Source organism: Ursus maritimus, unplaced genomic scaffold (genome assembly GCF_017311325.1).
Source record: "Ursus maritimus isolate PB19 unplaced genomic scaffold, ASM1731132v1 scaffold_4, whole genome shotgun sequence".
NCBI classification, from domain to species: Eukaryota; Metazoa; Chordata; class Mammalia; order Carnivora; family Ursidae; genus Ursus; species Ursus maritimus.
Genome location: NW_024426552.1, coordinates 66,632,482 through 66,650,463, shown reverse-complemented (window position 1 = coordinate 66,650,463; position 17,982 = coordinate 66,632,482). Strand labels below are relative to the sequence as shown.

Here is a 17,982-nt window from a genome sequence, read left to right as displayed (position 1 = left end):
GACACTTTAATCCTTTCTTATAAGAAGAGTTCATTTCTAGACCCATCATCATTCTGGTCACTTTCTTCTGACTAATCATTCTGTGTGCAACCCAAAGCTTATCTTTTATTATGCAAAGCTGTCAATTGGATCATACACCGTCCACACTGCTTTAGTACGATTAAGGGGGCACAGTCACTGTAGCCAGTAAAAGACTGAATATCCGCAGTTTAAAAAAATTACTCTCAAATCCTTTTTACATATTCTTTGGCAGGCAGGAGCTGACATAGTAAAACCTATAATTCTCCATGTGAGGCTCCAGAAAAACTGATAGAAACAGGTGAGATTCATTTGTAGTACAGGAACTATGGACTTTAATATTAATACAGTCATTCAGAGGGGAAAGTCACTGAGCCTGATAAATTCTGCCATCACTGCCCCTCACTTGCTCACCTGCCTGGACTGATTAGAAGACATTGTTTTTAAGGGAGGGCCTTGGAGCCTCAAACGTCACTGTCCCGCCCACACCACCGAGAGCACTCCTCACCCCTCCTGCCTTACCTCCCCCCTGCCCTGCCAAGAGTGGGCACCCAGTTAGACTCCCTCTTCCCTGTCCCCTGGCTGTCAGCTCTCTGCTTCCTGGCCTTCCCCGGGAACACCATCTCCATCTCCTCTGCCTCAGCTCCAAGAACCACTGCCATCCCACTCCAACCACAGGGAACCTTCCCTGCTCTAACTCCATCAGCCCATCGTTATTATGCTTCTTTGGCCCTGAACCCGGACAGCCGTGTGCCATTCATACATCCTTCGGTGCATATGTCTTCTCTCAAGCGAGGGACCTTACTCCCAGCACAGGGCCTTGCACTCAGGAGGTGTACTAAAACAATTCACCAGTTCATTCTTCCGAAAAACAGAGGGAGAAGAAAAAGAGAGGGAGGCAAAACAAGATGGCTTGCAGAGAGTATTCAAAACAGTGGTTCTGGCTATGGAAAAAATTGAATGGAATGTGCATCTCTCAGAAGGATCAAGACTCTAGCTACTCCTTGTTCTTCTCAGCACAAAGTCAGGTTTATCTGGGCTGGGAAGCTGTCTCTTAGACCCCTGGGAACACACAGGAGTTAGGGGAAATGAGAGGCAGAAGTGGAGATAGGCTGATGTTGTCATGGGGTACTCGTTTCGCTCTTGCTCAGTGCTGTCCCACTCTACACAGGAAAGGCAATAGTACTGAAAATTACTCCGCTAGTGACACTAAAGCAGGTATGCCCCATCCACACCTTTCTGCAGCTGCATGAACCCCACTTACAGTTGGGTCCTCAGAGACTTATTCCCATTGCCTTCAAGCCCAGCAGGGAAAAGAAACCTGAGCACATCTGTTGGGACTCGAGGGAGAGCAACCACAGGGTGATGTGCCAGGTCAATTCTGACTGCAGACGTTCCAGTGGAATCTTTGTCACTGGTGTCTGTCCTTGGTTTTCATCTTTTTGCTTTACTCTCCTTTGGGCCCTTAACGGGCAAAATATTCCTACTTGGGCAAAGACCAAGCCCGGAATTGGCAATGGGGCAAGCTGGCAGGCAGGCAGGCAGGCAGGCAGGCAGAGGCTGGCTCACTCTCGTGCTCTCTCCCTCCACCAGCAGGAGTCCCTGTCCCTTTGTCTTCTGTCCCTCCCTAACCTTCCCCTTTCTCTTTTTCCTCCCATCCCAAGGATGTCAGTTCCTCTGCTCTGTCTTCAAATTTCTCTCCCTTTCCTCCTCTGCTCCCCTTGGCTGTCTCTGTCTCCCTCCTCTCCCTGTTTTGGGCTATGTGCATGTGCCCGTCTGTCTTTCCCTCTCTATGGAAGCATGCATGTGTGCTTCCTGTCTCTCTTCCTGTTCTGCTCTACCTGGCTCCTCTCTTATGTGGCTTTTCTATAGGATACCTGAACTGGGAGCCAGAAGACTCAGCTTCTGGTCCTGGCACTATATTAACAAGCTGTGCGGTCACGGCCACATTATTTCACATCTCTGGACCTCAAGTTCCTCTATCATATTGTAGGTTAGACTAGATGGTCTTTCAGGTCTTTGACAGCTCTGAGATTTTCTCACTGAATAAAACAGAACTTGGCAGACCCCCGAAGCAGTCGCTGTTGTCCAAACAGGAGACTCACGCTGGGGTCCCAACAGCACGAGCACCAGGGGGCGCCCGAGTCCCACTCAGAGGATGTGACTAAGGAGCCCGATAAGGCTGATGGAGGCTTTACTACCTGCTAGACAGCCAGGGTGCAAAGGCTTATACTTGTCTCTCATTCAGTCCACTGAGATAGGTACGATGATCATTCCTTAGAGGTCACGAAGCAGAAGCACCAGAAGTGAAATGCCCTGCCCAGTCCCACGGCCGAGACTTGAAGAACAGGTTGCACTCAGGTGTCTGACTGCAGAGCCAGTGTTCCCATGCACAATTCTGTATTCTTCCAGACAAGGAGGCTTGCTCACAAGCTCTCCACTGAGGCTGCTGAGTAAACATCTCTGGACCCCCAATGTGCTCAAGAATCTTAGATCCAGGCTATATGGTTCAGTCAATTCTCTCCTCCCTCAAGACACCAACTCTGACTTCTCATGCTTCTGCCTATAACTGTTCCATCAATACTCTGCTGCCCTGCATACGGAATGGCATATTCTGGTCAAACTGTTCTATTTTCGGATGGGTATGTCTTGAGCCATTCTAACGAACCAGGCATCCTGCCAGGACGTAATGCGGTGCAGTTCCAGGCCCACTGCAGAAGACGGAGCTTTCTGAATCGCTGATGAGCACCGCATGTTTTGTGAGCACTGAGGCTGGGTCCCTGCATCCTCTACCGTCAATACCTGGGATCCTCAGGACTTTCACATCACTGCACCTGCAGGCAGACTCCAGCTACTCACGAGCAACTCCTGGGTGGGCCTGGAGAAACAGGAACTGGGGGTCCTCTGACGATAATTTCAGCTCAAGTCAGCAAATCTAAAGAGAACCCCAGCTTCATGTCAGCTGTAGCCAAGAGTTGTAAGGTGCACAGAGAACCAGCAGCCATGGTTTCTACTCTCAAGGAGATATGGAATAGATGAGAGGCAACATGCAAAATAAAGACGATGCACATACGAAGTTTCTGGGAGTCAGGAGACCAAAGCCCAAGTCTTTCACCCTAACTGTTGAGTGCGTTATGTCCAGAAGCCTTCTGAAAGCACCAGCTCAGACACCTCTGGGTACCTCATAAGGTTCTATTTGCTTTTACTCAGTACCAACAGTGTGATTGGTATGGTAGAGATGAACTGATAGCATCTCAATTCCAGAAATACTCATTTTTATGAGCATGATGTAGAATGGCCCCAGGTATAGGTTTACTAGACTTTCTTCCTAGCTTTTGTGTGGATGCCATGGTGGCCACACAAAAGTCTGGCTGTTCCCAGACAGTCCAAGTCTGGATGCCACCTTCCTGTTGGGGAGGCCTTTTGCCTGCCCCCTTGCAGCCCCTTGGTCCCCTCTCCAATGCCCACACTGGTGCAACGGCCGTGGAAACAACAGGAGGGCAAAGAGCACACCAAGGAGACGGCACAACCAGCAGCCTGGTTACCTCCATGAGCCACTCCAAGTTCACTGAAATAGTAACACCCCCATGTGTGCCTCCGGAGGCTGGCACCTCACTCTGTCTCAATCACAGATGGGCTCCGTGCTCTCTTGTGCTCCGGGATGATGTATTTATCTGGACAGTTCCAGATGGCAGGAGTAGGCAATGGATTCATTTGCTTTTCCGTTCCCGGCAGGCACCACAGGGGTTTTGGAGCTGGGGCCAACACATAAATGTCCATCTCTCCTGAGGCTGAGGTGTCGCCTCTGATGACTCAATCACTTGCCCCAGCCTGGGGTAGCAGGGTGGGGGTGCCTGTGACAAGGTTAGGGCAGCCCAAGACTTGGAAACACTCCCGAAGGCCTGTCGATTCCCACGACTGGTTGCAGGGTGAACCCCCTCCCAGAGGGTGTCACAGCCAGTCATAGGATGCCCTGCTCTCCCTCCACCCTCCCTCTGTCTCAGGGCACCTAGCACTGGGGTCCCTCCTAACAGCAGCTGTGAAGAGGACCACACTCCAAAGACCTGTCCAGCTGGCTCTCATGTTCCATGTATATTTCGATACACTTTTCAATTACAACTGGCCAATTCTATTGAGGGTATAGAAGGAGTGTGAAATGTTATTTTATATGTAGAAACTTGAAATTAAGTGCTGGCCACAGAAAAGTCTGATAGCATGAGTGCCCCCACCTTTGCCTCTCACAGCGAAATCAGCAGGGAGGTGATGTTAAGCTCCAACTTCAGTCTCCAGCTCCCAACCAGCTCCCCATCCCCCGGAGTATCCACACTAGAGCAAAGCTCCCAGGGAGACAGACAGAGAAAGTATGAGGGAAAAAGGATGGGCTATTTCATTCAAAAGGGTATTCGTGGCAAGACTGTCCTTTCATGGTCAAAACATAACCACTTCTTTATCATTTATGGTAAAGGGAAAAGCTATGACTGGTATAATATTGCAAAAAGACAGATTAAGTCAGAAATAACCTCTAATCATTAACAGCCCATGTTTTAAATCTCATTTGCCAAGTAAAATCTTGCCGAAGAATCCCCTAAAGGCCCTGTACCCCAACCACACCCCGACTTCAGCAGACCACCTGCCTCCCCGATTGAGAAGTGAGCTCACGGTGTACGGTCCAGCCCTGTCAGCGCTCAAATAAACCCCCAGGCCCTGGAGTCATCTAGAAAGCTCTGGGAGCCCAAGTGAGGGTCAAGCTCTCCCCAAAGAAAACCATGCCATGTCACCGCAAGGAGGCGCTCCGCCTCCGGCCTTGCCTCCTTCCCCACACCAGAGAGTGCGCAGGCCGGTCTGTGAATTCGGCAGGAAGTCCGGATGGTACGTGGCGGGGCGGGGAGAAGGGGCGGCTAGGGCGGAATGGCCCTCTTCCCTCCGTCCGTCAGGGGTTCCCAGGCTTGATCGCCTGGGTCAGGGCCTGCCTGGGATGGGTGCCCCTCGGGGGAAGCGGCCGTTACCTGCTGCACGTCCTGCTGGAAGACGCAGAGCTGCAGCCGCTGGTGGAGCCGCACCTTGCGGTGCTGCCAGATGCTCTCGAGCCGCCGCTGGTGGTGCAGCACCTCGTGCACCACGTCCAGCACCTGGTGCACTGCCTTGGAGTAGTTGGCGGTGGCCGTGAGGGACTCAGCGTTCCCAGGGCTCAGGGGACGCTGCAGCACATCCAGCAGAGCTTTGCCATCCTGGCTGACCTGCAAGAAGGAGAGGTCAGATCGAGGGAACCAGGAAGCGGCAGGGCACAGGGAGGCAGGGAGAGTTGGCCCCGGGGATCCGGCGTTAGGACGCAGAATCCCATGACACCCACGGCAGGTGCCAGCCAGGGCACCCCTGGTGCTCCGCCTGCAGCCTGGGGGAGAGCAGAGCATCCCAAATCCTGGGAGAGGGGAGCTGCTGAATCAGTGTCTCTCTCCCCCTTGAATCGGGCAGGGACTCTGCCTTGGTCATCTGTCCCCAGAGCTTAGAACAGTGCCTGCTCCACTGTGCCTGATGCATACTTGGACTGATTCACTGGGTAGGTCAAGCAGCAGAACTTCATTTCAGAAACGAAGCAAAATATAAACGGATACCATAAACCTCTCTCCCACCTTCACTTCTTGTACCTAGCTCTAAACTTCTAGATGTGTGACCGCAGGCAAGTTTCCTAACCTCTTTGGACCTCAGTTTCCTTGTCTGTAAAATAGGGGTAGGAATGGGACAACCTCACAGAGCTGTGCTGAGGACTGAGTGAGTCAACACAGGGAGCGCTCAGAACGGGGCCCAGCAGGGAGGACTGGTTCCTAATTCTATTTTTACCATCAGCATCTTTACCATCATCACTTCTCTCTCCTGTCTTCCTTATTCCTCCTCATTTTCTTTCTTTTATGTTTATCCTTCTTTTGCTATCCTTCTATACAGCTTCCTTCTTTTCTTCTGAGAGTGGTAAGATCCCCGTCTTTCCAGAACATGCAGGGTAAGGGAGGGACCCTTAGACTGTAGACACAATAGCTACACTCTTGTGTTCCCCAACATTCACCCTCAGTGCTGAGACCCATGGGGGTGATGTTCCCTGTCATTCCTTCTTGGAATCTTGGTACAATTACAGGCACCAATATTTCTGGAAAGTGGCATCATCTGATGGACACCTGTGGCTCTCCAGTGCTGGCCGAGGACCCAGTAAAGTATGTATCTTTCCAATTAAAACCAGCAGTGACCAGGGAATCAGGGGATTTCAAGGCCCCAAGTTAATGTGGTTAACGATGAAATCGAGGTTGGTTTGGAGTTGAACAGTCTTTTCCTTCCAGCAAGGTGGGGAAGCGAGTGTGCTCGTACCTCCAGCCTTATGGTGATGAATGAGGAGCTGTTTGCTGGGCTCCGGCCTCCCCTTACTCCACCCTCATGTCCTGATAATAGCTTGCTGAGGGTTTGGCAACACAAAGGCATCAGCTACCCCCTGTTCATGCGGCAACAGAAACCGTGTGGGGCTGGGGGTGGGTGACTTGGAGGAATCCTAGGCAGAGAGTACTGTAGCTGAGATGGGAGAGGAAGCCTGGCTGGAGGAATACAGCCCATCTACATGACTACCTCTCCCCATCCCATCCCACTTTGCCTGCCTCCCACAATGCATTTGCCGGGGAAGCAAAGAGGAAGTACCTCATCAGTGATACAAAGGTAACACCGTCCAGAGATGTGAATAAGACAAATATCCTATGGCCAAACCCAGGAGAGCCCTCCTCAGGGAACTGTGAGCAGATGCTGTCTTTGACACCATGCTATGTCCAGGGCAGGGTAGTTAGAGACGGAAGGCCAAGTCCCCAAATCCAAGTCAACAGAGCTCTAGTCCTCTGCCTCAGTCCACATGTGCAGGAGGCAGGGACAGCCCACTACCTCTGAAGTGGGCTTGGAGGGAGTGTCCGTGTCCCCCAATGCTAGGGCCTGTGAAAACTTTGGGAGAAATATTGTGTCTCTCTCAGTAATGACCCAAACACCCCACAAGTGTGAAACGTGTAAGTATGATATGAATCTCATTTGTACGCTCTATGTTTATATCTTACAAGGAGTAAATTTAGAGATTCTTGACCCATGGGCATTCTTGACCCATAGTTCTGTTCGAAGAGAAAGCCTTGAGCCATTTGGGTTGAAGCTGATGAGATCAGATTTGGCTCACAAGTCCTCCTCTCTGCCTCTTATAATAACAAAACCTGTTACCATTTTTCTTTAGCACTTATTACTGTCAGGCCCTGGGCCACACGTATTACACGGGCACTATCTTCATAAGCCTTCAAACTCAGGCAAGTGTTATCACCTTCATTTCACTGAAGACAGTGAGGCTTAGAGTACTTAGGTAACTTGCCTGAAGTCACACCGATAAACAGGGGGCTGAGAATCAAACTCGGCTTTGACTGTGGCAAAAACCTTCACTCTCACCGAGAAGCCCTTGGTTCTTGGACTTCAGCATGTGTCAAATTCACCCGGGGTGATATTGACTAAAATGTAGGTTCCAGGCCCTACTTCTCGACATTCTGATGCAGTCTGAGGTGGAGCCCAGGCATGTGCACCGTTAACAAGTCTGAGGCGGGTGGTGCCAGAACCCACTTGGAGAAACACCACTCCAACTCTCCTTGGCCAGATGTGAGTTCACGTTCCCCTCCTCATCCAGCTTCCTTATCCAGCCCATCTCTTTATGTCCCTCAGCCTCTCCCTCAGAATTCATGCCAGTTAGTCAACTCACTTACTTATGTGCGTCCACACAGATGCACCCATATGCCCCCTTCCTTTTCCTTGGAAAGCAATGTCAAGATGATCCACCCCCTTTTTTAACTTGAACCATGCACCTGGCCTTTGATTTTTCAGCGGAAGAGTCTTTTAATCTGTCCTTCAATTCCATGGCAGCTTCTCAGTCCTGCAAACACTTATCTCCACCCCATCATGAGTTCTCCTCTGGACGTTCTAGTGAGAGAATGGGTATTTGTTGATGAGCTGCTTCATAAAAGGGGTGGCAGGGCTGGCATGTACACCCCGCTCGCCAGGCAGAAAGCACACTGAGGAGCACAGCCTTGCTTGCTCGTATTCGTCTTCCAGGGGAGAGAGTCTGGTGTTCATACGTAGGGTGAGGGAGGTGCGTGCGTGTGTGTGCATGCGCGTGCACACACAGGCACATGCGTAACAAGGTGGTGCCTGTGGACGGCTGCATTGTCTCTGCTTCCTGGCTGGAGACCTCATGGTTCATAAATCAAGGATCTTAAAGATGTCTCCAAAGGGAGAAAAATGGCCTTTCTCTTCTTCTTAGTCCAACCCAGGCTATGACACAATGCACAGGCCCGTGCTCTTGCCACCCACCCACATCCACACACACCCACGAGCCCTGCGTGTCCTGCGTGGTCCTCACCTCTGTGTAGGCCTGGGTCACCTGCTCATACAAGGACTGGTGGTGGTGGATGGCCAGCTCCAGGTCCTGCATCTCGGAGGGCAGGCCCCCCTCACTGCACATCTTGCACCAGGCGTCCACTCCTGACAGGAACTGGAAGGAGATAGCAGCTGGGTCAGTGCGGGAGCCCTGGGGGTGGCCAAAGGGCAGATTTTGTAGAGCTGGTCAGGTACCTTGGAAAGAAGCATCAGGACCTCTGGGAGCCTCAGAGACCACTCCAGACAGTGGAGTCTTTCTCTTTAATTCAACAAACACCAACCCCACCAAAGAAGTCAGACGCAGCACCTTTGTAGGAAGTGTGGTTTCCACAAACAAAGATGACTGTTGTGAAACTGCTGGGGTGGGAGCCACCTATGCGTTCAACAGGCTATATGCACACACTGGCTACAATGTGTGGGAAGAGCTTACTACCTTACCTGTACCCCTTAGAACTTCTTGTCCGAGGCTGCATACAACGTAACGGGATGTTTCCACACATGCATAATGGGTTGTGAGGAGGAACAGAGTACAGCTCATACAAAGCCATCAGGTACCCCAGGGAACCTGCAGAGGCCATTCCCACAGGGGATGGAGATTAATGTTCCAGGAGATCCCCACTGTTGGGTCAGTATCCTTAGGGGTGGGGGAGGGGAGGGGCAGCTTAGGGGGACAGACTGCACCATGCCTATGGCGGCACTGGCTCCTGGGATGTGATATATAGATATAGATTTCGACAGACATCAAATTATTTAAAAATTAAAATTAACAGCTGTGGAAGACTATGGGTCTCCATGCACAAAAGGTGAGCTAACTGAAATCACTCAGATTTATTGGGTGGAAAAACACACCTCTAAAATGCAAATAATTCTTCACCCAACAGTCTGGAATGGTTCTGTCTGTGATTCCTCTCGCCTGGGTGCACAGCTCCATTTAAATTAATTGCCTAAATACCTTTTTATCTCATTGCCTAGAACAGCCCATATGAGGACAATAAAGAGCTGCCTAAATAAACGCATAACAGCCTTGAAAAAATAGCCTTGAGTCTGTTGTTTGGTGTGTGTTTGTTTTTTCTCCCCCAGCTAAAAAGAAGCATGGTTGATGAGTTTCCCTGAAGGACTGGTAATACCTGAGGAAATTGCATTAAAAAATAGATACAAATAAAATTTGCTTCTGATCCAAAGCAGTCCAAGTCAGGAAACATCAGCTAGAAGTTGACTCCACCAGTTATTCTTGGCTCTGGCATTGCACTTTCTGCAACCTCCTGAGTTCAGTCCTGGTGTCCATCAGCTCGCAGCCCCTGGCCTGGTGGCTGCCATGTTGATTTTTCATTCTGTAGGTTTTTATCCCATTAGACCATCCCTTAACCATTCTGGAAGCATGCTGGGTGCCATCCAGCACCAGATTGCATACACTTGCTAACATCTCAGAAGCTTCTTTGCTCCGCCAATAACCATTTTACAGAGGAACCTGAAAGCAACTTGACATTCATCTATCAACCATGGGGGAAGCGCCTCTCCAAGGACCTTGGGATTTCTTTGTAATACTCTAACAAGGGTCCTGTAGCATCAGTTCAAGGACAGAAAGGCAGAGACACAGAAAGGGAAGTACTGGGTCTCCCTTGCCAATCTGGATCAACTTTGAACAAAATGTGCAAGTGGTAGGGTTGAAGAGAGAATGGGAGATTTGACATGAATATTCTCCTGAGCCTAGGCATGAACTAGTGACTTCTGTGCTAAATGGAATAACAGTTTTTGAATATCAGAAGAATATTCCCTCAATTTGGTGTGCTATTGTTCACAATGTAACAGCTACAGACAGGACACGTTTTTAAGGTTAGTTTGCATTTCAAAATATGTTTTTCCTTATTTTCTTAAGACTCCAGAAAATCGATAAAACAATAAATCAAGCCCTAGTTTGTGACATTTGATGACTCCCGAGGTATAAAACTCTACATTGGTCTATTTCAAGCTATCAAGTGCCATCACAGAATGTGGAGTTGGAAAGAGGCGATCAGGAGGTATACACACAACTTATAGTGTTTTTACCACAGAGACAAATAGACATAATTTCAAGAACGTAAGTAATGATAAAATGTAGTAAATTAACTAGGAGTGATGAGTTTTTAGTCTCTATTACCTTTGTTTTTAATATATTTACTTTTTTTTTTTTACTTAAAGAAAATTATATTTATTTTTTTAAGTATTTATAATGATTTTTTATTTTATTATGTTAGTCACCATACAGTACATCCCCGGTTTCCGATGTAAGGCTCGATGATTCATTAGTTGTGTATAACACCCAGTGCACCATGCAATACGTGCCCTCCTTACTACCCATCACCGGCCTATCCCATTCCCCCACCCCCTCCCCTCTGAGGCCCTCAGTTTGTTTCTCATAGTCCATAGTCTCTCATGTTTCATTCCCCCTTCTGATTACCCCCTCTTTCTTTATCCCTTTCTTCCCCTACTGATCATCCTAGTTCTTATGTTCCATAGATGAGAGAAATCATATGATAGTTGTCTTTCTCTGCTTGACTTATATTTACTGTAAATTTATAAAATTTAGTTTTAAGTAATGGCTATGTTTAGTAATCAGCTCACAAATTTCCTGAACATTTGACATCTGGCTCTCCACAGGCTGCTTAGAGCCAGCTCCAACACACCACTGGTTCCTAGGCAGGTGACTTAATCTCTCTGAGCGGCAGTGCTCCTCTCTGTAAAATGGGTGAGTAATGTCACTGACCAATGCCAGTATGTACATAGCAACAAATAGTTACTATTTCTACCTGTTGTGTAACTATTACATTATTACTATCCATAGCAAATGCTTCATGGAAGATTGATTTCCCCCTGCTCTCAGCACTCGATGATCAGTATTTAGTTTCACGCCTTCTTTCTATGCTCTGAGAATGTAGTCAACACACATGCACATGCACATACAACCAGAAACTACCAAACAGAGTGTAAACAGCTCCAGGTTCCTTCTTGTTTGGATGTTAAGCAAAGCCACCCAGAGTGAACAATGTGTCCTTGCATACACAGGAGCCAGGAAAGCAGTAGAACACGGGTTACCACTGCAATGCCTCAGCAGGGTCTTGAGTGTTTCGGGGAGAGAGGAGGGGCTCTCTACACAGACAGCGTATGTATTCCCACCCTTCCGAGCAACAGCCACCACAGCAGCTCCCTTGGCCTCACCTGCTCGGCCTTCTGGTGGAACACCGCAGACATGGCGAGGATGGTGCTGCGCTCATCCAGCGCGGCCGCGAAGCTCTTCCACTCCTGGTCCAGCTGGGTGGAAATCTGCTTGATTTGCTGCGAGGCATAATGACCGGCCTCAGAGAGGCGGGAAGCCACGGACATGATGCGGTTGATGTTGACATAGGCATTCTGGGAAGCAGAGGAGAAGGAGCGCTCAGTGGGGCAAGCTGGAACAACACCCACCGAGCGCATCTGGGGGTGGGTGAGTATTTGGGGAAGGAGGCTACTCAAAGAGTCTGAGAGAGGCTGGTACAGTCCACACTAGTGTACCCGTTTTTGGCCCAAGGGAAGTCTGTCTGCAACATGAAATTTCACCTGATAGGCGGTACAGTAACTGAGCTCTTTCCTTCTGGGGACCAACCTAATTTTTGTGTCAACTATTAATGCACATGAATGTGGTCGCTTTACACGGACGGCCTTAGTAACCCCCACACTCATCTTACGAGGTCACATCACAGGAGCATGGTGCTTCCAAGAATCACTCTCTGGGAATAGAGGCTCAAACTAGGGCAAAAGGCACCTCCCTTGCTCAAGAGAGAGCTAGCCCCAGGGCGTTACTGCTGCCAACAACGGGCAGGACGACTACACATCTTCCTATCACCAACAGAAGAATTTGCTGAAGGCTTACTCCTCTCCCTACCAAAAAACTGGGACACTAGCCATCAGTCAGGATTTAAATAAAGACAGCATTTGAAGCAACAACATTCTTCCAGCTAAAAATCTACATCTGAAACCAATGATATACTATATGTTGGCTAATTGAATTTAAATTAAAAAAACAAACAAATAAAAAAACAAAAAACAGTGGAATCCTTTTTTTTTTTTTTTTAAATCACTACCAGACTTAGGGATATTTCCCTACCTAATCCCAAAAAGGTATCTGTGGATTATCCGTAGGGCTCTGCTGGCCCTGCTGACTTCTCTCATCATGTGTTTTGTTTACAATCATTCCCATCTTTGATTGTCAATTAAAAATTCATGACCATGTGTGTTGTTTCCTACCAGGCCAACAGAAAACCCTCCAGGAAGGAACAAGGCAAAAGAAAACCCCCACAAACATAAGACAGTAGCGAGCATGATTATTTTTAGCTGCTACCTCCTATTAATTGTCTGAGGTGTCAAAACAATCAAGTAATATTGTGGCATCCACAGGGAGCTTTTCTGAATCACACAATGTCTGCCTGAAGAAGGACTAGGGCGGCAAGTTGCTTGCGCACCTTAGTTCTTTGTTACAAATCTTCTCGAATGACAATAAATATTCTTCAGCAATGGCATTTTCTCCTAGCTCTATTATGAGCTCAGGAGTAGTTCATTAATATTGGGTAAATGAAGGTTCTTTATTTTCGTTCCCCTCCTCCTTCATGGTCCTTACTCATCTTAACTGTCCCTGATCTCAAGCCCTCCATCCTAAACCTGAGCTAGGTTGATAAGGTCCCTCTTCATTTAAAAGGCCTCTGTAGAAGTTTAAAAGGTTAAGTGTAGTGCTCACACACAAGTCCATCCTGATGTCTAATGACCCCCTGTGTAATCTCTTTCTTTAGTCTGGCCTAAGACCTTTCTGACGCAGTACATTTCCTTAATAGAGCTAGAATATTACTGAGTCTTGTTATTTGAAATAACAATCCTTCAAAGATTTAGGAGTCATTATCAGCCTTGTTTTCTGAGTTAGGACACAGATTCCACTTAAAATTAAACTCTATTTATAGAACTGACAGAAAAACCAACTCTGTACTTGGAAAGAAAGGAGAGAGAGAGGGTGGGAAAAAAAAGGCATGTACTGATTTTAATAGTTCTGTCTTCTAAGGGAATGACATTTGGATTCCCCCAAATTTCCTGCTTGTGTCATTGTCTTAGTTTGGGTTGCCTCCAAAGCAGACCTTGAGACAAGGATTTGGGTTGGATGACTTATTTAGAAGTGACTGCAGAATGCAAGGTGAGGGAGTGGGCAAGTGAAAGAAAAAAGGAAAGAAAATGAATAAAGGATGTATTTATTAATGGGTTAACGCTACAAACAATTAGAGGTCATCCCTCCTTAAGCCTTTTGAGCAACTGTGTGGAACAACTTCTGGGCCGTCTCACTGGGAAGTGAGGTATCTGGGGCATTCATGCACCAAGTCCAATTGCTCATAGTTGAGGGTTCCTCTGGAGTAACTCCATTTCCAGCTTGACCTACGCACAGGCCAAGCACACCCCCCAGGTCAGAGCATGACCATGGGCAGAGAAACGCAGGAAGCTATCCGTTTATATGGGAGCCACCTGCATTTGACCTTCGGGGCCAGGTGAGGGAATGTAGTGCAACATTGACAGTGTGTGATAGAGTTGTCCTTCCAAACTGGATTCAAATCCTGAAAACCCTCCTCCCCACCCCACATTTATCCAGATTTATCTAGTGTTATTGGGTTTTCCTGTCCTGGGAAAGACCTTGTGTGCTTTGGCCAGATGGGAAGCAAGAAAAGCAACAAGAGCTGGGCACCAGCCTCTCCCCAGGGTCCCTCATGGACATCTTATGGATGCCTGGCCTTTTGTCATCACTGCCTGTTTACATTCTCTCCCCACAGAGAACATAGGGAGGCACACTTCTGCCTCACTTTTAGGAAGAACTTTCTAGCTATTAGAGATGTCTAACTGTGGCTGCCTCTGGAGGCTGTTAACACTTTGTCACTCATTCAAATATTTATGGAGAGTTGGCCAGGCTCTGTGTTGGGGGCTGTGGGAGATCAAAGAGGAATGAGACAGGATTCCTGCCCTCAGGGGCTCACAGCTGAGACAAGAAAAGCCCTCAAATCACTGCAATTTAGAGCAAAATGAAGTAAGTGTTTCTACAGAGGCGAGGCAACTTGCTGCGGGGATGCAGAGGAAAGGGATCAGAACCACTAGTCAGATGTTGGGAAGGGGCTTCCTGCACAGAAGGGGGTGGTGAGGCTGGCAGTCCTCCAAGGCCCCCTTCAGCCCTGAAGCCTGTGATCACAAATGAAAGCTAAAAACAAACAAACAAACAAAAGACCACAGCTTACATTTCACATTCTAGAGACTAGCACAGTAAATGCCTTTTTGTTTCCTTATCAGTGGGCAGAGAAATGTCTTACTAAAACTAACAAATGATTATGCTTCACAAAAGAAGTAGAAGGAGTATTCCTCACAATAGAGGTATAAATATAATGTTGACTCATGAATTTGCTCATTATTGTTCTCTCCAGCCCCCTTTTCAAAATAGCAAAACACTGCAGGCAAGTCACGTGGTCCAGGTTCATCATGATCACCTTCTTCATCTTCATCTTCCTTCAGCCTAGAACCCAAGACAAATGCACAGCTAGATTCTAAATAGCAGCCAAAAACCAAATGAAAAGAGAGGAATGGTAGAGAAGGTCTCCGATGACTTAAAAGGAAAGAGTAAGGTTAAAGATCTGGGTTAAAAGTCTGAACAAATAGGGGTGCTTAGTCACTATGCATAAATGACACGTCATGGCCTTTGGTCAATCCATCCCTGTGGTTCTTCTGTGTCACTGTTTATGCCCCCATTAAGGAGCATTTGGGAGTCATGTTTGCCCCGGGGACATGGCCAACAGGAAGAGATATTTTCTATCGTTACAGCCTTTCCATTCCCTACCAGGTGCTTCCTCTATTCCCTCCAATCTGGCCCTGCTATTCTTTCTTACCAGCCAAAAAGTCCCTTCTATCTACAGAGCTGTCCATCAGTCAGGGGCATCAAAGTCCCTTGGCCAGGAGTCTGGAGACAAGAGCTCTGGTCCAGCTCTAACGCTCACCTAGGATGTCACTTGCCTCCCCTGTGCCTCAGGTTCTTTATCCTTAAAAGGAGGGTGTTGAACTAAACAATCTCAGGCATTCTGTTTGAGTAAGCAGGGTCAGTTCCAGATTCAGTGTAGAAAGAACTTAGGAGGTCACAGTTTTCTTCTGTTTGTTTGTTTGTTTATTTATTTATTTTAGAGAAAGAGAGTGAACGGGGGAGGGGCAGAGAGAGAATCCCAAGCAGGCTCCATGCCCATCACGGAACACTATGTGGCTCGAACCCACAACCCCGAGATCGTGACCTGAGCCAAAACCAAGAGTTGGAGACCCAACTGACAAGCCACCCAGGTGCCCCTCTTTGGTCTTATCTTCAGTGCTGACTAGGGGAATACTGACTAAATCTACTCCTCTCCCCAAACCCTCTTCTATGGAGGAGGAAAGGCATTCACTGAAGAAACAAGGGTAATTCAACGATTTCAAGGGTCCATGTGCAACAGGAATGTTTTCAACAAGAGTAACATAATCTGATTTATGCTTTTAGAAGACTGCTCTGTGTGCTCAGGGGTCAGCAAGGAAAAGTCTGCACGGGGTGAGACAGGGAGAACAGCGCTGCCTACCCTGGAGTGGACACAGCCCACCCTTGGCTGTCCACATGTCTCAGCCCTTCATCCTGGTTCTGCTCTCTGGCCTGTCATGTGCGGGCCACTGCTGCGGCTGGGTCCCCTGAGTTCTTCAGCCTCCGGGTGACCAAGGACCAGATGTTCCCCTCGTCAGCCCCATCCCCTGAGCTGAGCTGCCTAGACTAACTAGTTTCCTGGGCCAGAAGTTAGCAATGTGATTAATAATTCTGGCTTTGTGTGTATTTTCTTAAGCTCTTACCTCAAAACTGCTTTATTAATTTAAATCCCTCACATAGATGCAGTGCAATTAACATTATCATTATTCACAGTATCACACAGTCCAAGATGTAAACAGGATCTACTCTGCGATATGCGGTGCACCTGCAGCACAGCGTGTGGCATGACCCACCCCGTCCCACCTGCCATCCTGCTGAGGCCTCTCCCTCTCACCATCACTTTGATCACAAGTGGAAAATATAACTAAATTGCTGCAAAAATCTCGCTAACTCAAAAGCCCTCTATACTTACACCCGGCTTCCGCTTTTGTTGCCTAAATTCTGTTTTCCTGTTTCGTTCCTGCAGTCATTAATTGGACATCATAGGATGGACGGCCCTTCTCCCAGGGCCTTGCCCCCTGCTGTGAATAACTGAAATCAGTGAAGCAAGTCACCCTCCTGGAAGAACTAGTTGGCAGAACCATGATGAAAGTTTTCGGTCCTGCCAAAACATTCTCACTTTGAACCTGGCTCCTGGCTGCCCTCACTGGCCACAAAAGCAGGCAAAGTTGCTGGCAAGTTAATCATAACTTTTCATTTAAGAACCCAGCTAAATTTTCTCCCTAAATGAAGTTTCTTACATAGTACACTCTGAAGGAGATACTGGTTCTTCTAGAAATAATCATTTGATAGAAGCTATCATTTTGGTAACCCTAAGCTCTGGGCCAGGGGTTGATGGCAAGAGCAGATCACTGCTGACTGTGTGTACTATCTGAACCCCATTCACTTCACTCCTAAAAGTAGGGGTGAATTTTACACCTTGGTCATATGTCCCCATGCCGAATCAGACACTCTCTCCTGTGGGTTACGTGAGATAACATAAAGTATCTGGTCTGTTGTCTGACATAGAACTGATAATTCGATGAATGACCTTTCTTTTCCCTCATCCAGTTCCAGAACACTGGTACTAACTCACCAAATTAAGTGCAAACCAAATCAAAGGATTAGTAAAAAGCATAACAAACAGAAAAATTATCAACTATTCCAACAAGAGGCAGATATTTCAACAATCCAATGTCCCATTGTACTTCACAGAGAACATGTGACAGTGTCCCCTGCTGTCCCTGGTGAGGAGTCCCTTTCCACAGGAGCCTGTCACGTGTGCCCAGCCCTACAGCAGGCAAAGCTGCTCTCGTCGCTTGCCAGGACACTGCCCTGCACGCCGTACCTCCCCTGTTGGCAGAGACCCTTTTCCTAGGATTCAAGGGTCTGGGGTCCTGGATTGTCCACAGGTTTTTCCTTGACCCAGAGAGATCAGAAATTCATAATCAGCAAGTGAATCACTCTGTGAGCCATGCCGTTGCAACACACGCGGTGTCCTTTCCTACCATAAGTTGGAAAAGCAGAGGTCTTTGTCTCTTGGGATAGCTTTCTTCGGGCATCTCCAGCACTCTGGCATATCCTGAGTATCCAGAAGTGGGTATGCCTTGTCCTCACATGAGGGGACAGTCCTCTGCCTCATCACTGACCCTACTGCCAAAGGTGGCAGAAGCCTCCTCCTCAGGCCAGGCCTGCGGCACTTCACTTCGTCATCCAGGGGTGATGCTTCTTGCATTCAGAGACGGGGAGCCACGGAAGAGCTATCTCATCTCTGGGAAGAATGAGTTCTGCACATAGGGTTCCCAATTCCATTCGTT

At 48.0% G+C, this 17,982-nt stretch overlaps 1 protein-coding gene across 4 annotated transcripts in view; it reads right to left on the bottom strand.

The window, feature by feature from the left end:
• The window catches only part of LOC103678822 (kalirin RhoGEF kinase), a 453,600-nt gene that overhangs the window by 174,561 nt on the left and 261,057 nt on the right, over window positions 1-17,982 (bottom strand). For all 4 annotated transcript variants that reach the window (XM_040621337.1, XM_040621339.1, XM_040621338.1 and 1 more), the window contains exons 7-9: window positions 11,641-11,832; window positions 8,429-8,560; window positions 5,025-5,255 (exon numbers count right to left, since the gene is read on the bottom strand). In XM_040621337.1, coding sequence (XP_040477271.1) covers window positions 5,025-5,255; window positions 8,429-8,560; window positions 11,641-11,832 — 555 coding nt within the window. The remainder of the gene's footprint in view (window positions 1-5,024; window positions 5,256-8,428; window positions 8,561-11,640; window positions 11,833-17,982) is intronic.